We start from the raw sequence: 24,642 nt of genomic DNA, 5'->3' as shown, positions 1-24,642 counted from the left end.
TTTGAAACTAGGCAGAGTGGTGATTATTATCTTGCTGCGAGGTAGTGACGTCTGGAGTGTATTGATAACCTGATATACAGCATGGCTTACACTTATACTTACTACTACTTATATTTACTATGTGTGGATACTTCTTACGCAAGGACGAGCAAAGCTAATACTTCTGACGTAATAATGAGCAGTGGCGTTTGAAAATCAACCGCTTGCGCTATCGATAACCTGGTATAATATCTCTACCTTGTTCACGAATGTTCGGTTATGTCATATTCATTGTACAAATAAAAAGTAATCGTTCTTTCACAAAGTAATCGATTAGATATGTGAAGTAGTCGATTACGATTACGATTACTTTGGATTTTTTTCGAATGTAATCGATTGCGATTACGATTACTCGAAAATGCTGTAATCGTCGTAATCGATTACGATTACTAATCGCGATTACCCCATGTCTGATGTATGACGCGGGCAACTACGTGATGCTGAGTGATATTCTGCGTCACCTTAAATACAGATAACGATTTCTCAGCGACGTGCCGAGCATATGTGTATTTATTTAACTGTTAACCTGTATATATATAATTGTGTTACCGCATAACACTACCGGTGACTTGTAGCTTACCTGGAAGGAAAAAAAATCACCGACGCATTAATTTCCATGCTGACGTCACTTTATTCTTCATTGAGGCGGTCAGACCCTAACCTTGGGTTATATTAGGTGGCGCTTTAAAATGACGCTTGGACTGATCTGATACCTTGTTTGGTGGTTTCGCATTCCTCAGAGGTCGTTCTATTGTCATAAATGAACGAAAATATTCAGAAATAAGCCACCGAGAGCATCCGCTTTGTTGTCATATTCTTGTAATAGTAATTGGTATTTAATTTTCGTCTACGCGACGCTAGAATATAGGCAAACGACCCCATTTGAGTCGCGGCCTCTAGTTTGGGAACTCCTTGACTATGGTATAGCAATCATTTAATCTCATCGAATATATTCCTGCCAAATCAAATCCGATCGTTCAATTTAAAACAGGAATAAATTACCGAAAGATATTCGATGGCTTACAACCCGCAGTATGCAGGAAAATATCCGGATGGTAATGATCCGCAGTATCCTCAAGGGCAGTCCATGCAATTTTCCCCAGGACAAGTCCAGCAATACCCTCAAGGTCAAGGTGGGTGTTTGATTCGTGGACTCAGCATAGTCGATTTTATTATTACTGTTTATAAGTTATCATCGTATCGAAATCTCGTGGTGTTTTGAAAAAACATATTATACGACCAAAGTTAGTGAGTAAATATGAGAGTGATGGTATTATAATATCTAGTAAAAGTACCTTCGCATCACGTTTGCTACAGCTGAAGGTATCCTAACCGGGTAGAGCCATCGGCCATTTCAATATCATTTTAATCGTCTACATTTAGGATTACAACTCTAACCCTATACACGCGCTGGACATTTGAAAGCGATCGCTATACACTGTTGCAGCCGCAAATTACGTCATGATTTGGCCTACATCGCATCTTAATTTGCGTGTCATGAGCGAATAATCCCTGGTAGGGATGGTGTGAACGTGAGGTTCACGTTCGCGTTCTGTGTGTGAACCTCAGAAATTTAGAGGTTCACGTTCACAAACGAACCTTGGTAGGTTCTGCACTGTGAACCTTTTTCATATATTACGCAGTCTTCACTTCATTATAACATCTTAGGTTAAAATCTATTGCATTTCAACTGCGGGCCACTCTATTCATGGCGCTGGCAGCGTATAAAAATCAACACTAAACGAGCATACACCTTGACAATCTCAAAATTTTCGGCTGTGAGCTTGACCAGCAATCACACAACATCAAGAGCGAAATACACTACAGACTACATGTAGGCAGTCAGCGAATGATGCTTATTGAACCAATCAACGAAATTGATATCGTTGTCTGATGTAAAAATTCTAGCAGGCGTACAGGGTCAATATGGACTTCATAAGTTTATTGTATCATAAAATCCAAATTCGTGCGGTTGGGGTATTGGCTACTGCTGTATAACTTGTTAATGGAGTAATATCGGAAGCAAGAATTGAAACCCATTTCACACTATGCTCAATATCAACGTAGCAATACTCAGACGCTGAATACATTGTCTGCTCTGGCTTAGACCGGGCGTAAGCTTATATCCACGTGCAAGTAGGCCTACTCGTCGAAATTGTTGGCAAAGCGACAGAAGATATCGATTTCATGGGATCATTATATTATTTGATTGCCCAGTCGATACATCTGCCGACGTTTAAAACGTTAATAAGTACTTCAGCATTGTGACATTATGTGGCCCGAGTCGTTGCTAGGCATCTTGTACAATCTGTACATTAATATAGGCTATCACTTCACTGAAATGTAGGATTGGAGTTAGCAATATGACGTCACGTGACGTCATGAGGTTCACGTTCGCGTTCACACAGAACCTTTCAAAAAGGTTCACGTTCACACGAACCTGAACCTTTCAGAGGTTCACACCATCCCTAATCCCTGGTCTCTGAAGTAATCTGACGAACTGTGCATGTATCCATTGGAAGGTGACCCTCGAACAATTTCGAATTAGACACTCTTTTATTAGGCAGATAAAATTCCTACATATGACGCAGAGCTCGTCTGTATTAACACTGACAATTTTGCAGTACCTCAACAGCCTGGGAACCAACCGATGGTCGTTGTGATGGCTCCGCAGCAGCAAGATCAATCACCGCGGTGGGTTAAAATGCTAACTGCATACCTATTTTCATTGCGCGACCTAGTCACCACGTTCTAGTCACTGGCCGTGACCAACGGAGATGAACATGAGCAATGATTTCGATTTAGAAAAGTAGGAATGGGGTATTTTGGCCAGATTCGAGTCTTTATACTACCTTGACCTAACCGAATTTGATTGATTCAGACATGGTATTGAGGTCACTGTGTTCAGGACCATAACTGCCGCATCCCAAACCCAGGGTTGTAATGACTCGAGTCACGATTTTTTTGTGACTCGACTTGACTCGAGTCATTTTCTTGAAATGGGAAAATGACTCGACTCGACTCGAGTCAATATTTGGATTGACTCGACTTGTACTCGAGTCATTACGCATGACTCGACTCAAGTCATTGACTCGGCTTATTTTATATGACTTGAAGGTGAAGAAGTTTGCGAATCACAATCGAAGCAAAGTTCAATTAGAGCCAATGAAATGACTCAGATCGTCAAGTAGCCTACCTGGAAGAGACTGATAAGCTCATGTGTAGATTTGAAGGCGATGATGGATGAGTATCTAATGCTCTTCAGTGTGGTTCAAAAATGCTTTTCAATTCCTACATCTAATGCACCAGTGGAACGTGTATCCAGTGAATGTGGATTATTCTTAGGCCATGCCGCTTTAACATATATGAGAATCTCCTTTCCACTTTAGTATTTTTTGAGTGTAACTCATTGATTTGATCTGCTGTCTGTGAAAACACACAATACCCTCAGTCCATTTGATGTTTTGTTAGGTATGTGCATTGTATTGAGTAATAATGAATGGCTAATGTTGTGTGATGTTAGTACAATAGGGCTGATCAAAAATAACTTCTTTTTTTTCTACGGGTGCCTTTATTTTGTGCTAGGAAACTTATGAAACTTATGGAAACTTATGAAACTTATGAAAACTTATGAAACTTATGGAAACTTATGAAACTTATGGAAACTTATGAAACTTATGAAACTTATGAAACTTATGAAAACTTATGAAACTTATGAAACTTATGAAAACTTATGAAACTTATGAAACTTATGGAAACTTATGAAACTTATGGAAACTTATGAAAAGTTCTGAAAACTTATGAAACTTATTAAACTTATGGAAACTTATGAAACTTATGTAACTTATGAATATTATGGAAACTTATGAAACTTATAATTCAGATTCGAATTTTATTGTGAGACCATTGTCTCGGTATTCGATTCCAAATAGGGATTTTTAAATCGTGATTGCAATAATGGCAATCCAGATTTACATAGACCAGTGGTTGTCAAAATTTTCAACCTCGCGGCACCCTCAGTAATTGGAAAATAGTCAGCAGAACCCTAGCACAGTCGTTACCGACCTTTTTTGGCTGACACCACACTGTAAACTAGAGGAAGATTTGACAGCACCGATAGACACACGGAGGTGATCTCTGACGAAGCTATTTTACCTATTCGGTGACCGCGAGTAGGCCTTGGTTTCTTGTACTATACGTATAACCATGCGGTAACTAAGTGCCAGCACGCCTAACAAGAGAATGGAGACTGTTCTGATTGCAATATGAATTTATAAACTTGAACATCGACGACACTTCATTTCGTCGACTTTTATTTCCAAGATACCAATTCAGCGTCAATCAACAAACGCGACTGTGTCGCAATCTTTATATGCTAACGCGTGACCCAATTTGATTGCCGCGCGGGGAAAGTTCAAGATTGTGCAATGTGCACAATATCTCAGATGCGCTGGTAGACGTCTCATTGTTTTGATGTACTCTCTGTTCTTCACAACAGATTAAATAAAAATGCTAAATCTCCGGACGAAGCTTTAATTCTTCCACAATTACGAACAATGTTTATGTAAATGGCAATGTTAATTTAGGAGAATACCAAATACCCTGATTCCGACATAATTGTCTACTTGGAACGAAATTTTGGTAATCTCTAATTTATTTCTGATATTTTTCAATGCTTTACAATTTTGAATCTAATCTACTTCTGGTTTTCCGGAAATTACTACTGAACTGTATAGACCGAAACGAACCGAGGTTGCTGTACGTACATTTGCCATTCTCGTGCTTATGACAAATAGCTCTGACTAGTTATGTTATGAACTGAACTTATCTCAATTTCCACAACTGGTCGTGAAAATTTTCCGAGTTATCCTACTTCACACCGACAACGCCCACGGTTTTCACTTGGCATTCGAAATAAATTTAAACAAAGTAAAGGTGAATGAGTCTAGTATAATTCACGGTAATAAATTTTCTTTCCAGTCAGGTTTATGGTATAAGATGAAGCGGGTGTATGCATACTGAATTCTCACCATTGCGCTATGAAATAGGCTAAGTAACATTGGTGTGCGGGATGTCATGCGTTCATATCAAACATCGACACAGCACATATGCGATGACAATAAGGTACGACATATCTGGACGGTTTCAACTAAAATTGATTGATTATTTATTGGCTTGTATTCATTATGTCATTGCGATTGTTGCTTTACAGCAGGGGTCTCCAACACACGGCCCGCGGGCCGCATGCGGCCCGCGAGGTCCTATTTTGCGGCCCGCGACCTGATTTGAAAAAAATTCAGAAAAACGCTTAGTAAATCATGTTGAAACGCTAAAATTGATTTCAGTTGAAACATAATGTTGTTGTTTTTCAAAGTAAGCCATTCTATGTGCCCACTATCACTATTACTCACGAGTTGATACGGCTTCGGCATGGTAATATCATTCCATGGATGAAGAATTTGCTGGTACGAATGGGCATATTGCCTTGACGTGCAATGGCCCACCACTGCCAAGACCGAGACGCCTGCAAAACGACTTCGGGCGCTCCAAAAGACCATGCTTTACGAGGAGATAGTTGTCTAGCAAGTAGGCCTATACCGTGTATAGCTAACCCCAATATTGATTCTTCAATCCATGGGTGGCCAATCTGCAGCAGTAGAAGGAAAATTATGCGGCTGTCGACACTTATAATAACAACCCTACGTTTTCGCAGATACCCCCTGCATCAGCTGTATCTGGGAATCTGATCACATTGGCCGAGAAAGGATAAATATTTTATAGTAATATGTGAAACTATACTAATATTTATTGACGAAATTCACTCATGAACATGAAAAATTTTTCGCGCTTCGCGCGACTACAGATTGGTTCTCTGTGGCTCTTTACAACATAACTACTAACGATTTGGTGCGCATAGTAAGCCGATATGTGCATATAGATTAGTTCGGAGTGTACCGGCAATGGACATGGACATGATAACGTGGGCATTTGGCCCCAGCTAGTTTATCACGACTAACCACCGGTATGCGGCCGCAGGCTACATGAGTACGCGAAATGCGGCCGTGAATTACAAAAATGTTGGCCACCCCTGTTTTAGCGGCTAAAGAGTGTTGTCATTGTCAGGTATCGTGTACAGCTCATAGTCCAAAATATAATGACATTGATGATCATGATACTTTTTGTTGTATTTGTGTTTGTTCAATAAAATATTAGTTCTTTTGTGGTGACTATAACCGTCGCCTATGTTAGAAAGCAAACCGTTGTAATAACGTAGAGTTATCAGACGTGGTTGTTGAACTGCGTTGCCTACTTTTATATCGATATTGATGTCATGCGGCCCGCGGCCTCCAGGAATTTGGAAAAGTGGCCCGCGACCTATTTTGAGTTGGCGACCCCTGCTTTACAGTGTTCTTTTCAATTCTCTACTAGCTACTGACGATTACCCCTGGCGTGTTTCAGCCGAAAATAATCGGGTTCATTTCAATAGGAAGATATTCTTAAATTGTATGTTTGTTTTCATAAGTTACATAAGTTTTCATAAGTCTCATAAGTTTCCATAAATTTTCATAAGTTTCATAAGTTTTCATAAGTTTCATAAGTTTTCATAAGTTTCATAAGTTTTCATAAGTTTCATAAGTTTTCATAAGTTTCATAAGTCTCATAAGTTTTCATAACTTTTCATAAGTTTCATAAGTTTTCATAGGTTTTCATAAGTTTCATAAGTTTTCATAAGTCTCATAAGTTTTCATAAGTTTCATAAGTTTTCATAAGTTTCATAAGTTCCCATAAGTTTCATAAGTTTTCATAAGTTTCATAAGTTTCCTAGCACAAAATAAAGACACCCTTTGTGAGCGGTCGTCGATGTGCTCGTTATAAAAACTGAATTCTTGTATTTGTGATATATCAGACTGACAAGACAGATATTTGATTTAAAGTTCTAAGATTAGTAAAGTGATCGTATTGGCGGCCTGTCTCGTCTATCTGTAGCATCGGTAAATGAGGCCAGGAACTGTCCGTTATCTGCCTAAATAAACATGTGCCAAGACTATGATAGAGACAAATTAAGCATGTTTGGCAAGCAAGTAATTCGATATCACCAAAGTAGGATTGAAACATAAGTTGAACATGACTTCAATAATGTGACTTGGACTCGGACTCGAGTCATAACACTATGACTCGGACTTGACCCTTAAAACGGTGACTTGGACTTGGACTCGACTCGGTGATGAAATGAAAATGACTCGACTCGAGTCAAAACCACAAAAGTAAGATTGACTCGTGACTCGGAACCATGTGACTTGGTTACAACCCTGCCCAAACCCCCCAATTAGGGGGGCGAGCTCGAAGGGGGTCCAAAATTATTTCGTGAGTTAACATAAATTATAAAGTATATTTTTGAAAATTTAGGTAACGATTTAATCTTGTCAAATATCTTGATTATTGGGTACCCTTCCTCAAAGAAAAAAGAATGATGTATAGAAATGGGCATTTCGGCGTAGGCCATTACCCCGCCACGACGCGCCAAGACACGTAACATGCGACTCCGAGAAGTGTACCAGAACAATATTCGGCAACTGGAAAACCTTGGCCGAAAAGGACTGCCCTTATGCTGAACGAAAACTTCGATATTTATACGTATATGTTTAATAGTCTAGGCGCCAAAATAGCGGACGCCAAATGTTTCTGTCCTGGCAATCTGAAGCCCACAAGACAAATGCCCTCCCGCAGAGAAAAATTATTTGCCAGTGAAGAAATACGAATTGGAAATTGTGTGCGTCTTTTACCTTGGTACGGTTGGGTGATTTCAATATCTTTTAGCACAGCTGACAGGAGGTTACGAAATAACATAATGTAACGAAGTCAATATACCAACGGGTCCGCCCGAATATGTTTGATATTATTTACGGGCCAAACATTTTCCACGTTCAAGTTCAAGTTCAAGTTTATTCATAAAATTTCATCACTTTAAACCATCACAAGACAGCAATACAATGAATGATAGGAAGATGCCGAAACGACTAGGAGTAGTCTTAAGATCAGACACCCACCTAGGCGATGTAAAGAGGAGGCATGCACACTGAATGAAGTAAAAGAAACTTGTGACGGAAGGCGAGATCGATATATGTCAAGTCGTGGTCCGGTAAATGGCGAGGGCTGACTAGTATTTACTCAGCAGAAATTGCTTGCATTTCGACTTGAATGTGGACATGCTCGACGACTGTCGGATAGCCGGTGAGATACTGTTTCACACTTCACATAAACTTTGCAATTTCTAGTTTTCGCATAACTTTCATGTTCAGGACACCGAATTTTTTAGCAGTGATTTGTTGGACACACATCCTGGTCTTTTTGGGGCCCTGGCTATCATATGGAGGACCTGATGTTGTAGTTTTTGTTGCGGCTTCAGTGCCGTTTTACTGGCAGCCCCCCCCCCCCTCCCAACAGGTGATGCCATATTGTAACTTCGATAGGAAAAATGATTTAAATTCTATCAGAAGGACCCAGACTGGCATGTAGTCTCTAAGGCTGTAGAACAGACAACAGTTTCGTGTTAATTGTTTTTCTTTTGACTGAATGTGACTCTTCCAGGACATGTTCGAGTCTAGTAAAACCCCAAGGTATTTTGCGTTTTCCGAGTTGGAAATTGGTTGACCAGCGATGGTAACGGCTAATTATTTTTTTGAGAAACCTCACTCAGCTCTACTGGTAAATCTGAATACGTGAGCAGAGAGAGGATAAAAATTGATGACAATATATATGCAATTCCGATCATATTGACCGATTCAATCATCAACAATCGAAAATTTTCGCGATTCGCGCGTTTAGGAGACGGAAGCTGACTCAGTAAACAGTGCAACGTATCTCGCTGATGAGTATCATGGAAAACGTATAGCCTGATGGGCAGAGGTGGTCCGTAACGAAGTACTTCTACTTTTTGGAAGTACTCAAGTAGTTTTCCTCTACTTCTGGTACTTACTCAAGTAGATCTTATTTCCACTACTTCTACTTCTACTTCGTAATATTTTGTGATCTACTTACTTACTTTTCGCTATTTTCAGTTTGTCAAGTAGAAGTAGTTTAAACCTCCAATCAGAAAGATAACCTGAGGAATCTCGGGGCTGTTTCCACAGAGTATCAACATTTGATTTTCATAAAAGTTGAGTACAGCCCAGAATTTCCCTCGCGCTTCGCGCCCAGTGGATATGGAGTGACCAGTATGATTTCACGAAAGTTTGTTTATTTGTTTTGTAGTATTCATGGTCTTTCTCGATTACTATGGTCATTTAAACCAGGCCGATATTCTTCATTTTTATTGCGTAACTGCCGACTTATAGCACGGCCCACCTCTATGCGTTTTGTAAGACACCGCTTGCGCGGATGATGTGGCGAGGAGAAGCCTAGGTAACCTCCAACACTTGGGTATCGGAATTCTGAAGTCGACCTCGGTCAGACTCAAACCCGCACCCATTGGTGTTGCGGCCGCGGACTATACCACTGCGCTATATCTCGCCACTTTTCACGAAAGTATCGGTGAATATAATTTAGGTAGCGGGTTGCCTGGTTCCGTTCTTACCGCATTGTCGCCCAGATGAAATATTTCATCACAGTATATATGGCTCATCCTAACGTTTGAAACTGATGACATTTTTTAAAACGTGCTGTTTGAGTGAACAGAGGAATAGTGTTGCATTTCCATATCAGTGCTATCATTTTCATCCCATGATGCGGACGACTGCTTATGCTATCGAAAATTGGATACCTCGTGGTATGCATCAATATGAATCAAGCTCTACACCGTTTGCATAGCTCAATTTGCAGCTTGCGAGAATCCATGCGAACGAATCACGATCGTTTTCACTACTACTTACTTACTTGAGTAGATTTAAAGTCAGTCAATTCTACTTCTACTTCAAGTAGTTTGAGGTTGCTTACGGAAGAAGTACTTCTACTCGTACTTGAGTAGATTTTTTGGTCGCTACTTCTACTTCTACTTGAGTAGCTTTCTTGACTACTTTGACCACCTCTGCTGATGGGGGGCTGGGGGCCCAAGACCAACGTTTTAGTGTCCTGACGAAGTGCTGTTTCGGTCCTGACTGTGTTACACCTTTGGGACTCACGATATCATACTATAGTAGCTGTCTAATTTGACTAATTCGAAAGAAATGCTTATATAATTTGTGAAGTGTTTCTATGCTCCAATTGTAATTATAATCTAACTAATGTCTGATTTTCCTGGCAATGCTACACGAGAACTGTACAGTGCGAAACGAGTCACCCGGGGTTGTAAGCAGGTCACAGGGTTCCGAGTCACAAGTCAATCTCACTTTTATAGTTTTGACTCGAGTCATTTTCAATTCGCCCCCGAGTCAAGTCCGAGTCCAAGTAAGCTAGTACAGAGGCTCCCCACCCTTGGCCGATATTTGAGCTAAAATTCCCCCTGTGAAAAAGTTGCCTGGGACTAAAATGGTGCTTTTTAACTCACAATCATTTGTTGACTGAGTAATATATGGCCAAACATATTCAGATATGTCCGAACTATGTCGAATGCGCACCGCACTACACATTGGTGAAGTACCGCTAAATTCGACCTGTTTTTTACCGGTCACGTAGCCGCTGACGAAAAACAAATCACCAAGTCCGCTTGCTATGGCCTTGAGTTGAATCGATGGATTGGGTATGCTTTTTTCACGATCGCTCATCAGAGAGTCGTCGAGCATGTCCACATTCAAGTCAAGATACAAGCAATCTCTTCTAAATGAATACTAGTCAGCCTTCTGGATCATCGGACCACGACCTAACATATCAATCTCGCCTTCCGCCACATGCCACCTCATTTTGTCGCTTGCCTTTTATATTCTCTGCTTTACTTTTCATTTAGTGTGCATGCCTCTTCTCCACTTCGCCTGGCCAGTGGTACCCAACCTGTGATACGCGTACTACTAGTGGTCTTCCAGGTGGTACGCGAGTAGATTCTGTTTCTTGGTTTCGACCGAAGGGAGTTATTAGTTCAGGTGGGGTTGATTTTTCTGTTTTTTGAAGCCGTCGCCGTCGTCGTGGGTAGGGGTAATATTAAAAAACTGATAGTGAGGGGCAATCCCACCGATGACGGTCTACGGGAAAGAGATCTAGTCGTGAAAGCACAGGGATTCTTTCCTAACCAAATTCCGTTTTATTATATTTTACCCCAAGAATTCCAAATGAAACCAGTACAGAAATCATCTACTGCGCCTTAAAATGGGCAATTGGGCATTTTGAACAACTTCTGCAAGCGTAACTTATGTATAGGTGGTACGCGAGAACTGCATAAAACCTCGTAATGGTACGTGGGTGGAAAAAGGTTGGGAACCACTGGCCTAGGCCAAGGTGGGTGTCTGATCTTAAAGACTAGCCTACTCCAAGTCGTTTCGGTACCTTCCCATCTTTTCATTGTATCGCAGTTTTTGTGGTGTTTTGAAATGATGAACATATTAATAAACTGATACTGATACTGGCTTAAAAAGGTAAACATTTTCACCTGTGGCCATGTGCTGAATTCGGCTTGACCTTTTCGAGAGGTTGGTTTGGTCGAGAGCAATGTTCCCTCTAATTTTTCACGAGTCTGCGCAAATACGCCAACTCACTGCGCAGGCCCTTGGACAGCAGTGCGCAACCAGGCCCCCTATAGGGTGATAAACCAAACTTCTGGGGGGCTTCGCCCCCCAGACCCCCCTCGGCCTACACGCTTTTCGCTGCTACTAGTCATCTATGTTCGGTCTTCGTTTAGTGGGCGTTACGGCTAAACGCGCGAAATTTTATCTCTAATTCATGATCAAATCGGTCAATATCATCGGGAATTTGCGTATATATTGCTATCAATTTTGATCCTGTCTCTGCTCACGTAATCAGATTTACCGGTTAACCTGATAGAGTGAGATGTGTTGGAAAAGGTAGGACCCCTAAATAATAATTGAATATCTTCGGGCGTAGGCCTACCCGTTGGTATAATGACTTACTTACTTGATGCTATTTCGTGACCTCCAATCTGCTATGTCAAAAGATAGTGAAATCGCCCAAACGTACTAAACCAAAAGACGTACACCATTTCAAATTGGTATTTCTTCTTTGAAAAAGTTGCATAAATTTCCAAAAACATACTCCATGATTTATGTTAATTCACGATTTGATTTCAATAATTTGCGGCCCCTTCGAACTCGGGGGGTCTGGGTGCGGCAGTTACGGTCCTGTGCTTAAAATCAGACGTGCGTGTATCCATTCAAGTCACATGATTTATTGATAGAATCACAGTACAACATTTACATTTAGTTCTATTGCCTGGCACCAAATAATCTCATTATGAGTGAAGAAGGGGAACTGCGCTCTGAACATGATGTGGTTTTGACGTGACGCTCGGCCATTGAGGGCATTTTTTTTTCAGAAAGCCACCGCGTTTGGGCTGTAACTGAAATATTTTCGGGATATGCACCATAGCACACGTGCGAATCTGTGGGATCGCAAAGGGCTAAGACGCATTCATGCGCAATAACGATAAATCTAGACATCATGGATATCGCACGTGTGCTGTGGCGCGTATTTTGAGGGTGTTTTGGCTTCAGTTCGAGTGCGGTGCCTTTCTGAAAAAAATGAGTGCTTCCAAAATTGTTCACAAATTTATCTCAAATTTAAGACCCCGTCGTATCTAGATCGCAGTCTCCCTTTACATTTAATCCTTATTTTCCCGTCTGTCCTTTTCAGCTCTCCAATGGTTGTATACATTGTCCAGGTCAATGGCATCGTCTGTATTCAGTTTTGACTTTATGCGCATCAGCTGGTCCAAATGAGCCACTTGAAGACGATTTCTCGATGCTGTTTTGATCCGATTCATTAAACTAAAGCCTCTTTCGCAATCCGCACTGGATGCTTGAAATGTAGCACAAATATCCACAAGCTGTGAGACGTGCTTCAGCTCCTCGCATTTTAGTGTCGCAGCCACCATATCGGAAAATGTTCCGATCGATCCTTGTTTCAATTTTTGCTTCATAACATATTTGAAATCAGGATATTCATCGTGAATGGCCTCCATAGAATTTGGCTGGTGGAAAATGTCCTCATACTTCTTTGTTAATATGGCAATGTCTGCTGCTCCGTACTCGAAGTCAGAACTGATATCTGAACTCAATGCCTCACAGTCCAATGCAGACCACTCCTTCAATTCATTCTCTGGAAACCGAGCATCCAAGTGATCGCAAAGATTACGAATAAAACAAATAATCGCGTCGGTATCAATGACTTCAGCTGACCCAGCCCTCATCACCTCTTTGACGCGGTCGCTCCACTTGATAACCTTTCCTTCTTTCAGATACTGAGAACGCAGCTTCTCAATCTTTGCTCTTGCAAGGCAGTGTCCCTCCATCACAGTCAGATTGCGTTTTTGAAAAGAAAGACACAGTTGGGCCAGGTCATCCAAAACATCTCCCAGAGCAGTGAGAATAAACTTGAATTTTGAATCCGTCAGCTTTTTGTAACAGTATTTTGTCACTGGATCTCTATAATTACTGGATGATTCTCTCCTGCAGTATTCTTCGAGAACTGTGTAGTTCCTCAGAACAGCCTTCACAGCTTGGTGCCGCGAAAGCCACCGTACTTCGTTCAGAGGTCTGAATGACAGCGAATCCTCATCAAGAATCTTCGATAGGTCTTCCAATTTCCCCTTTTTTACAGTGGATCTAGAGAAAGTGGAATACACCGTTCTAAGAAACGTTTCCACGTCACGCATCGCAGGGACGTCTTTCCATGCATCAACAATGCCCAAGTCTTCTCTATGGGCAACACAGTGCTGTTCTGTTAGATGTGGTATTTGCTGCTTTAATAACGCTGCAACTCCGTTGTGCTTTCCCAACATTACTGAGGCACCGTCGGAGGTCAGCATCACCATTCTCTGCATGTCTAATTTATGCTTGGCGTAAAACTGAGTTATTGCCTGCACAATATCCCGAGCGGTGCATCCAGTCAGCTGGGAAATACCTCCAAACACAGTTTTGTAGTCGACCTCATTTTCCTCTCTATATTTAATGTAAAGCACTAGCATTTTGTGCACTGTTATGTCGGTGCTCTCATCCACGATCAGAGTGTGCCAATGTGCATTTCTAAGTTTGCACATTGTCTCATTCTGCACTATTTGATTGATAGAATTCACAAACTCAAAGGCATAATTTTTGCTTCGCCAGCTCTCTGGAACACTCACGTACTTTGCCATGTGATCGTGAATTTGTTGAACTGACAGCATAGAAGTATTCATGTTTATGGCTAGGAGAATATTGTCGACGAGAACCTTAACTTGCTCGGGGTTGGATTTCTTCACGAGTGACAGCTCGCTCCTCTTCTCTCGATCGTTGATGCTCTCAGTCAGTAATGTACCGATTCCAATTCTCATCTTGCACCTTCTTACGATTCCGACCGCTTTCACGTGGGTTTTGTGCTTAATGTGACGCTTAAGGTAATCCAGCCTCCATGCTTTCCACATTTTACCATCCGAAAACTCGTTTGATATTTTGGCTTCTCGACATATTTTGCACATTAGACCTTTCTCGCTCGAGAAAGAAAAAATCTCACCTAATTTTATAGTTTTGTCTTCCGTTTTCACGTGCTCCGACAACCATTCTATTTTAAACGAATCACAGCTCTTTGTCAATTTGGCTTGGTTGGGGGATGAGAAACCACCCATTCGTTTTGCCATTATTAAAAGCGGTCAGTAGAAACAGTGCTAAGCAGAATTAGTGAGTATTCACTCAACGTTGGCCCACCGGCAAGCAGCTAGCTAAAACACTTATGGCGACACAAATGGACGCATGTAATCGCAATTACTATATACGGCGAATCGTAATGCTGTTCGACTACGTGTGACGTCACAATTAATCAATGTACGTATGTTGATATACTATGGATTACTAGAAGACAGACATACACGCACGAGAACGCACCCGAAATCAATACATGCGATCGATGTAGGCCTATCGCGTTAAAACACTGATGTGACGTCTTGATATCGGCAACGCACTCATTACTTTCAAGACATACAGTCAGATATAATGATACGAATATTCAAGTCTGATTGAAGCAAGAACAAGATCACCGTATGACCTTATCTACAGAAGATACCCGTTCAAACCAATCGAATAAAATCACAAATTTGTGCTGCTGAGAAGCTGATCCAACGCAACGCCTTAAAGTGCATATAGTTGCTGCATTTCCTGATCAACGTTTGCAAAGGGATGGATTTTTTCAACAATATTAGTGCTTGTACTTGTATATTCTGCATATTACCCTATATCACCATACGTGATCAGATTTGCCTGATGGAAGTGATGACTTCAAAAATTCGCGACATGCAATTGTAAAGTAAATCTTACATAACAATCATGCCACGCGGACAAGACTATTCGTTAGTTTCTCGTAGTTTAACTTCGAGCTAGAGCCCATTGTTATTTACAACTTCGTTACACCATTTTAGATCGCCATTCCCACAAGGAATGCGCTATTGAAATGATATCAGTATCGCTCACGCGTACGATATCATTCTAAAAAAAAATCTGTTTCGTGAGGTGCACACGATTGCAAATTCTCATTGCTTCGCAGAGCGCAATATTTACCTTTGCGGGCTGCAGGCTTACCTCGGTTTCAGACTTCAGCGATAGCACTATTTACCCCTGGCAATGTTTCCTCTCATTTTTCTCGAGTCTGAGCGCCTGCGCGGTGCCTTGGACAACAGTGCGCAACGATTAAAAAAAAAGTCATCACTTCGGATTTTTTGTGCGCGGCCAAGATTTTCTGTGCGCGGAGACCGTTTCAGTACTGCGCATTTGCGCACGCGCGCAGCTTAGAGGGAACATTGGTCGAGAGGCTGTCACGGGCCCAACGAAATCGTCTCGCAAGCCTCATTTTATCAGCGAGTGTAATGTCCACGGAAGGCATTTAAACACACACATAGCTTAAAATCCGCCAAAGAAAAATACATTTGTAAAAACTAGTTTCATACCTGACAGATCTACCATAAAAATCTAAAAGCAGGTGAAGTCAGTGTATCGGAAGATACCACCCTGAAGCCACATACCCCCCTAACAATTTCAACATTCCCCTTTAGTGTGGAATCCCCCACATCGCATTCAAAATATCGTCATTTTCCTCAGTCCTAACAATTTCTGGACCTATTTCAAGAATCAAGACTTACCAGTAATGTGGTGGCTTTATTATTTTGCGAAGTTACAATGGAATGTCTGTGTTGGCCGTCCTAGTCTCGAGTCATACGACTCGGTTCGAGTCATTCACAATGACTCGAGTACAAGTCGAGCCAATACACAAATTGACTCGAGTCGAGTCAATTTACGCATTTGAAAAAATGACTCGAATCAAGTCGAGTCACCGAAAAATCATGACTCGAGTCTTTACAACCCTGGAGCCACGCATTGCGTGGAATACCGACATTTTCTATTCTCGTGTCTGTGAGGATAAACTCGGATATGATATGAACTGAACTATGTGTTTGATGTTTCCATTTCTAATAAGGACTTAGTTCAATTCAGAAGTCTTTTTGCGAACTCTGATTCCAATCTAATTTTGAAAATAAACTGTGCAGCTATAATTCTAATTTAGATGTTTTAGCTGTCCAAATCTGCAAGATATATCGCTGATACGTTACAACATATTACAGGCAATTTAAGCACGCGCTCTGTGGATGTTTCGACAATTGCGGGGTTTGTATTCTGACTCTGTTTTGTCCATGTTACACCTTTGGCAAGACCGCCGGAGAAGTTGGGTCCAGCTGCATCGGTTGTGGATTGGGTTACTTATGTCTTCCATGCATTCTCGGCGGGGTGATTCGTGGAAAAGTACGGGCCGAGAAAGGGATTAATGGGAGCGTGATAGGAGACTTCTGCACGCACTGCTGGTGCCCGTTTTGCGCGATTATTCAGGACCACAATGAGGTAGTGGTAGGAGCGATGGGCGAATCGATGGCGCGCGAATAGAGCAGATCGATGTAGCCGAACGAAGATTCAAATCTCACAAGATCCATATAATTCCATTAGCACGCAATTACATTTTTATATTACATTGTAGGGCGGAGACTTCTATAATTATTGTGCTGAACACCAATTGGTAACAGCAATGTTCTAAAACAGTGGTTCCCAACCTTTTTTGACCCATCGCCCCCTTTTCAAGGTCAACACCGATCATCGCCCCCCAAATTTGGTGTACCGAATCACCGGTGGGTTGACTAAAAATAAAAATAAAGCGGTCAAATATTCGGCTCGGTGTCTAATTTGATACACCTTTGTAACTAAATTACCGTGGGTTGACTAAAAAAAAAAAAAAGTCAGCCGTTTTGACGCGTCATCGCCCCCCCCCCCTATCGCCCCATTCGCTATTTTCGCCCCCCGTCGCCCCCTTTGTCCATTTTCGCCCCCCTGTCGCCCCCTTCGTCATTTTCGCCCCCTCAGACCGCCAAATCGCCCACGTTGGGAACCACTGTTCTAACAGCAGGCAGCAATGCATGGTCGATTCCTAGGACACATTGACCAGCAACTAATGTCCTATTTCAAGAGTAGATATCGAGGCTGGTAAATAAATATCGTTTCTCAAATTATACTCGTTCGTTTATTAAATTGTAAGACTGGAAAGACTCTTTTCGCCAAATTTAGGTCATTTCCACGGCTAACATATGCGAAATTGTGACAGTAGAAGATTCAGGCCATTATTTGAAATAGTTAGTACTTCATATGCAGACAGATTATTTATTTCGGTAAATTCAAGATAGCACTAATATTCAAAACAGACAATGTCAGCAAAACGAGCACATATTAGTGGCGAGATAGCGTAGTGGTATAATGAATACTATATAATCCACAGCTACCTACAACACCAATGGGCTGTGGTTCGAGTCCGACCGAGGTCGACTCCAGAATTCCCACTTAAGTGTTGGAGGTATATCTAGGCTCCTCCTCGCCAGTGTTGTTGTTGTTTGTGGTATTCATGGTGTTTGTCGACTACTATGGTCATTTACGCCAGGCCTATATTCTTTATTTTTGATTCTGATTCTGCCGACTTGTAGCACGGCCCACTTCAATGCTTATCGCAAGACACCGCCTATGCGGATGATAAGGCGAGGAGGAGCCTTGAATAACCCCAACACTAAGGTAGGAATTCCGGAGTCGACCTCGGTCGGACTCGAATCCACAACCCATTAGTGTTGTAGCTGTGGATTATACCACTACGGTATCTCGCCAGTGTTGGGATGACTCTAGTCGTCTTTTTCGTATAACTTGACTTGACTAGAGTCACATTGCAAAAGTCACTTGACTTGACTCGGCGTTTCAAAAATGTGAATTGACTCGTGACTCGGAGCAAAATTTACGAGTCAATTTCAAGTCATCGAGAAATCGGTGCCGATAAAAATCTCTGTATCTGTCATATGTTCGGATTGTTCTCGATACACTGGTGCGACCTGTGAGAGCGACCAATTTCATTCATTCAATGATTTTGCATGTTATTGAACCTCCATTGTTCTATAACAAATGAATTGACCGCAAACGAAGTGATTGGAGCTTACAGCGTACGTTGTCGGTAACTATAGTAGGAGTTAGCAATATAATAGCAAAGTATCCATACCTGTACTTTAGACTGGTCAGAGGGTATTGGTGCCGATACTCACCATGACCTTGCATGATACCTTAAACTTGTAGGATTTGAATTGAATTCGAACATCGTTCATATTACTCGTCAACCATTGGCGCAGGCTTAAATTGTATCCCATGGATATGTAATTGTGCCTTAAGAGGCACGTGATAAACAGAGATGAGCAATGTAGCCTTGGGATGGTGTATATCTTATGAGTGTATGAATAGCGAATGGGCGTTAGAGCGGCCTACATCTCCAAATTTGTTCGAAATCTTTTATCATTCATACGGACATGGCATTTTATACATAGGAACCAACAAATTCATTAAAGTCATGCAAAGTCCAGAAAAGTCAACGTGCTTCTCGCAGACCACATAAGAAGTGCATTAGGCGTCGGACGCTAATTTTCCGTTGGTATATGCCGATACGGGACCAAATACGTCACAAAGTGTGACGTAATAATGTGGAATAATTGATGTAAATGGCTCATACAGGGATCACCAGCCCGCCCGGCCATATTTGGGGCCTGCGAACTGATTTGAGGTTTCGGAAGAATGTTTTGAACGGCATTTCGAAATGCTTAAAGTTGATTTCAGCTTAAGAGTAAGAAGAACAAGACCCGCTGAAAGAATGCTCTCACAAGGAATGGAACGAGCAAGAGAGAACCGCGGAATATAGATTAATATAAAAAAACATGAGATCGGGGACTATAGGAGGTCAAGAGGGCCGTCAGTTTAATAGACTGCAACTGGTCGCTCGGCGTCGGCATCCTCCTATCTGTTAATTACATCGCATTGTGTCTTATCGTATTGTACATTGTGTGTGTCTTGATCGGATGAAAACAGAATCTGAAGAATATTGATTGATTGATTGATTGATTGATTATTCTATTTGTTGTTGAAAAAACAAGCTATTCTCTTGTGCCCATCATCACTGTTCCTCACAAGGTGACACGCCTTTTTAGATGGTAATATTATTACGTGGAAAGATAATTAGCCGATATGAATGGACAATGGGCATATCGCCTTGACGTGCAATGGCCCCGACACGGTCAAAACCGAGACGCTGACAGAGCATCTTGGGGTATCCCCACAAGATCAAGCTTTAGGAGGAGATAGTTTTCCAGCAAATACCGTGTCTAGCTAACCTAGGATCGCCAGACGTCCGGAATTTCCCGGACATATCCGGAATTTCACAGTTTAAATTGCGTCCTGATGGAAATTCTGAAATAGCCTATGCTAAAATGTCCAGAATTTTGAAGGCTTGAAGGTAGCTGAAGTTTTTTTTCGTAAATCAAAGTAAACAATATCTTATTTGGGTAATGATTTATGCTACTTGAAATTTTCTTCGCGCTACGCGTGATTTAGTGTCGATTGAATTTAGAATAGGTACCCACTACCCATGTCCTCGCTAATACTACCATAAAAGATAAATTAAAATAGCTATTCATTGTAATAAGACTAATTGTAATCGCAATGTTAAGAGAACCGTACGTTCCTAGTGTCGGTAAGGTCGTTTAGATGCTTTAGTCCCGCGGTTCTCAACCTTTTGGGACATGCGCCCCTTGGCGATGGTCAAGAAAATTTCACCCGCCCTCCCTGAGCCACGAATGGATTCCGTAGTTAATAGTAGCAGTATCACATATTACTACCAAATATTTATTCAATTCTCAGCCCATGTGATTAGATTCCGGTAGAGTTGATGGAAGGATTGCATTCGAAAATGTAGGGCAAGTTATAAATGCTAATGCATCTTCGGGTGGGCCTATTGTTATAAGCCACTTTGTTGAATGCTGTAATTTCTTGACTATTCCCATTGCGGCTCAGGTTGAGAAGGGCGCTACTGCATTAATATCCAAAAATGAAGTCGTGTTGAATTGCTTGGAGCGCGAAAAAAATTTTGAGATTAATTAAATCCTTCAAAAATTCGGGATTGAATTCGTAATTTTAATTTGCATGTCTACGGCCGCCAACAGATCTAATTGAATTAGGCGTTGACGGCCGCTCAAATGCCCACCCCTGATCTAATAGTATACACTGGCGTAGCAGCATGTGCTGCCGCCCCTGGCTATCGCTTAAAATGCCGCCCCCTAAGTAGACCGCAGCAAATTTCGACATAGATTCATGTGCAAGCAATCTTGTCAATAAAAATAATTACAACGTCTCAACGCTGATAAGGCCACAAATAATAAAGACAAGAAATAGCGAACGAATGTATTGTGCAAATAGGAAATCAATGACCGCCTCGAAGCAAAATCATCGATAATATCCTCAAATTCAAATTTTTGAACGTAGTCTCTTTAGACAGAATGCATAGAGCTGATAGCCGATCATCATTCATGGTAGAACGTGAATAAGACTTAATCAGTTTGAGATTTGAGAAGCTCCTCACACAGCTCACAATTGAAACGCCAATGGTCAGATAAAGTTTCAGACACGAGCATAAATATGGTGTCGAATCAATTACCGCTGCATTAACTAACCACTGTAAAACAACAAACGCTGTTGCACTACGACAGTGGTTCTCAACCTTTTTGGCTTCGCGGACCCCTTTTGACCGTCACGGACCCTCGCGGACCCCCTCAAGTTTTAGTCCAATTTTAACTCTATTATGGTGCAACCTTCATCTGTCTTGTGCAAATATGAACTGTAGGCTTGTGATAAACAGCAAAATAATGATTTTTCTTGAAAATAACCTCAGACCATTTATGTAGAAATTGGTAGACTTTTATTATTTCAAAGCTAATTTTGCTGCTGTATTTCTCGAAGTACTAGGTCGTGTCTTGAAAATCCGCGTCCTCGTTTTGATATGAACGAGGAGTGCCGAAAACCATTACCGCAAAGATAGATGCAGGCTAATGCAATATTAACGCATAACGCTTTCGACGATACTTTTGCTGTGATCGCAACATTTATGGCACCAAAATGAAAAAACATATATTTTATGAACATATCGCGTCCAGCATTTAGCGCAGGGACTGGCAACATACGGATCACGAGCCGCAGAGAGTTTCTACCGTCAAAGTGAAATCCTAATCTAAAAGTATAGACAAATTTTATGCGCCAAAGAATGGATCCAAGTTTTCCAACCTGAGAAAGACTGTCATGAAACGACTTGTTATGTTCGGGTTTACATATATATTTACGAGCAAACATTTTCGACCATGAACAAGACAAGGCTGCATACCAATATAACTGGTGATATGAATTTCAGGGTTGGAGCGTAATGCTTTGATAGCAACGAAACCCTCCTTGTTCATCAAAAAACCAGCCTTGTCGATAGGGAATACGCAATAAGAATGTGCCAAATCTGATAGCCGAGCTTTAAGGGCAGGTATATCATTGTCTGATTTATGACGAGAGTCAGCCTAAAATACTCGGGTTCATTACAATATGAATAAACTATTCAATTGTATATTGAAGTTCTGTACCTCCAAGAAGTTGTTCAAATAGTGGTTATGTATATCACAGGATAAAGGGATTTCGTGGCGAGGTTTCAATCCCTGCATTGGGACAAATTAGGGAAACACTTCGGAAATTTTTATTTCAAACGACTTTTCACTAATTTTATGAGACTGACAACTTCGCATCGAGAAGTTTTCCCAGACATTACGAAGTCACCCTGATTGACGTTATCTCCATTTTGTTTTTCCACAAACCCCAACAAAACGTCTCTAAACAGCAATATGTTTGTATCAACAGGTTATTGAAAAATTGGCAATGAAAACGATTTTCCACACTACAATAGTTCATGTTAGACGATTATTATGATGATATGAGTCATGAGGTTTTAGCAGTTGCGGTACGAAACTGCCTCATGCTTTCTCAAATTAAGAAATAAAATAAAAATTAGGTTATCAACCATTTTGAAATATTTAGAGGTCTCGCGGACCCCCTGAAATTGCTTCGCGGACCCCTAGGGGTCCGCGGACCCCCGGTTGAGAACCGCTGCACTACGATCAAAAGTGGTTTCACTGCTCCGCACCAGTCTCTTAACTTAACCTTTTTAAAATCTCAAGTTGAACAACTTCATATGATCATATCTTAATTTGTGTTCGTCCTAGAGGCCTCATATCGTTTGTACGAAAAGTTAGCAATCTTCTGATTTATATGATCCCTTATTTGAAGGTATAAGGCATGACAATTTTCGCAGCCAACTCCAAAAAGTACACCTCGTCGTCATAAGTGCTTCTAAAAGCGCTGGTGTATAAATTGTGACTTTCGCTTTGCAGCAGCGCGTGGGAATTCAAAAATCCAAACATATCATTTAAGTGGTGTAGCCTATGCCAGTAATCCTAGTTTCAGCTTCAAGTTTAAATCTGTCCAAAGCATGAAACATGCATCGTCTAACTTCTTCAGCAACACTAAGGCCAGCATTTTCTGATTGTTCGCCACGCATTCTCCTTTTTCTGCGAACTCTCCGAACAATCGGCTATTTCGGAGTGATTCCATCGCCATGTTAACATATTAATTCGTGTTATCGGAATCAGCGCGACACTTGCTTCCGATTGAGACCTGTTTGATTGAATTTTAGCACACGGATGCCAGCTATAGGACTACCAATTAGGATTCTTTTAGCTGGCTGTGTACACTGTGCCGAGCGAGATAGTGTAATGGTAATGCTTCCGGCTTCTTGGTCGGTAGGTCGTGGGTTCGATCCCCCGCCGGGTCAGACCAAAGACTCGAAAACTGGTATCCGCGGTTATCCCGCTAGGCGCTCAGCAATCACTGAGGAGAAGAGAAACGGGGTTGCAGATTGAGTGACCTTACTATAACCTCTATATCGCGCCTCCGTCGTCAAAGCATCTCGATGGTGCAGGCGAAAAAGAAAACCATACCATCTCTCTCTCTCTCTCTCTCTCTCTCACTGTGCAGCCTCATTTTGCCGCCCCCTTGGAGCCTGCCGCCCCTGGCGCAGAGCCAGAACCACCAAGTGGCTGCTACGCCACTGATATTATACATAAGGTATATCTTACGCCACGTTAAAATCCGCATTCCAGTTGTTGAGTTTTTTATATTTCTGACAAATTTCTCCAAACTTGTTTAAAAATATCAAAAAAAACATTGAACAGGACATCAATTTATTTCAAGATAGGTTGCACTGAGACTAATCCTAATAGTGACCACAGAGAGCAAGGCGTCGTTCTGTCCTGCCATGCTAAATTTGATCAGTTTTGGAATTGAATTAAATGGTGTTGATTTATGGTAGCCTAATTGCGGGCGAAACCGGGCAACCTATATTGCATCTAAGTCTGTCTTAAGCAGTGCAGTTCGCCATGTATTAACAACAGCTACCCAACGGACCGAGCGTTAGGCTACTGCCAAAGCTATGAAGCAATGAATGGCTTACACGTGAGAGTTGCTTTAAATCTTCAAAGAATATCAGAAATTTGCTTAAATGAAGTAGAAATCAGCCTATACTCCGTTGAGCGCGACTGCTGGAGTTTTAGTTTGGCAAGCTTTGTTGAATACGAAATAAGTTTAATCTTCAACAATCGTCTTTTCAGAAGGGTTGGGAAACACGTGTTTAGTCACAATTTATACAGTCTTTGTCAATTTCTCGCCCCCCCCCCTCCTGAGAGCCTCTCGCCCCCCTCCAAGTTGAGAATCTGCTTTAGTCAAAGCTAGTGGTTCTCAAATTTGGGTTCGTTTGCCGATTTCTGGGCATCGCGAGGATATTGAACTATTATTTTTCCTTTTTTCCTCCAGTGCCTCTTTTCAAAAATTGCCTGGGTCTGGCGCACCCCTCCATATTTTAAGGACTGTAGTAAAAAAAACAATGGGTAAGTGGTCGAAGTCCGGTTTTTTGGTTGGGACTTCACTATTAGAAATATTTCACGCTTTAAAATGGCTGCCGAGAAGAACTCGTCTAATTTACGATGTAGCCCGATAATTGTATGTGCTATAGGTATTCGGGATCAAATCAATTTTGGTATAACGACCTTCGAGTCAGTAC

At 41.4% G+C, this 24,642-nt stretch overlaps 2 protein-coding genes across 2 annotated transcripts; one reads left to right on the top strand and one right to left on the bottom strand.

Annotated features, from left to right (window-relative positions):
* Positions 1 to 1,007: 1,007 nt before the first annotated feature.
* On the top strand, positions 1,008 to 17,692 carry LOC145449017 (uncharacterized). The gene is made up of 3 exons (XM_080327480.1): positions 1,008 to 1,172; positions 2,664 to 2,733; positions 16,724 to 17,692. The coding sequence occupies exons 1-3, from the start codon at positions 1,055 to 1,057 to the stop codon at positions 17,037 to 17,039; spliced, it is 504 nt and encodes a 167-aa protein (XP_080183606.1). The 5' UTR covers positions 1,008 to 1,054; the 3' UTR covers positions 17,040 to 17,692.
* On the bottom strand, positions 12,288 to 15,905 carry LOC145449004 (zinc finger protein 862-like). Its single transcript, XM_080327464.1, has one exon. The coding sequence runs from the start codon at positions 14,750 to 14,752 to the stop codon at positions 12,740 to 12,742; it is 2,013 nt and encodes a 670-aa protein (XP_080183590.1). The 5' UTR covers positions 14,753 to 15,905; the 3' UTR covers positions 12,288 to 12,739.
* Positions 17,693 to 24,642: the final 6,950 nt, after the last annotated feature.

Source organism: Botryllus schlosseri, chromosome 10 (assembly GCF_051294905.1).
Source record: "Botryllus schlosseri isolate E-star chromosome 10, Bs_hap1, whole genome shotgun sequence".
Taxonomy (NCBI): Eukaryota; Metazoa; Chordata; class Ascidiacea; order Stolidobranchia; family Styelidae; genus Botryllus; species Botryllus schlosseri.
Note: the sequence above shows the minus strand (reverse complement) of the source record. Positions and strands in the feature narration are given on the sequence as shown.

Excerpts from the sequence above, each read along its gene's own strand:
- LOC145449017 (XM_080327480.1), top strand. The coding sequence starts at position 1,055 with ATGGCTTACAACCCGCAGTATGCAGGAAAATATCCGGATGGTAATGAT. Across the intron at positions 1,173-2,663 it reads GCAATACCCTCAAGGTCAAG|TACCTCAACAGCCTGGGAAC; the intron begins GTGGGTGTTTGA and ends ACAATTTTGCAG. Across the intron at positions 2,734-16,723 it reads CAGCAAGATCAATCACCGCG|GCAATTTAAGCACGCGCTCT; the intron begins GTGGGTTAAAAT and ends AACATATTACAG.
- LOC145449004 (XM_080327464.1), bottom strand. The coding sequence starts at position 14,752 with ATGGCAAAACGAATGGGTGGTTTCTCATCCCCCAACCAAGCCAAATTG.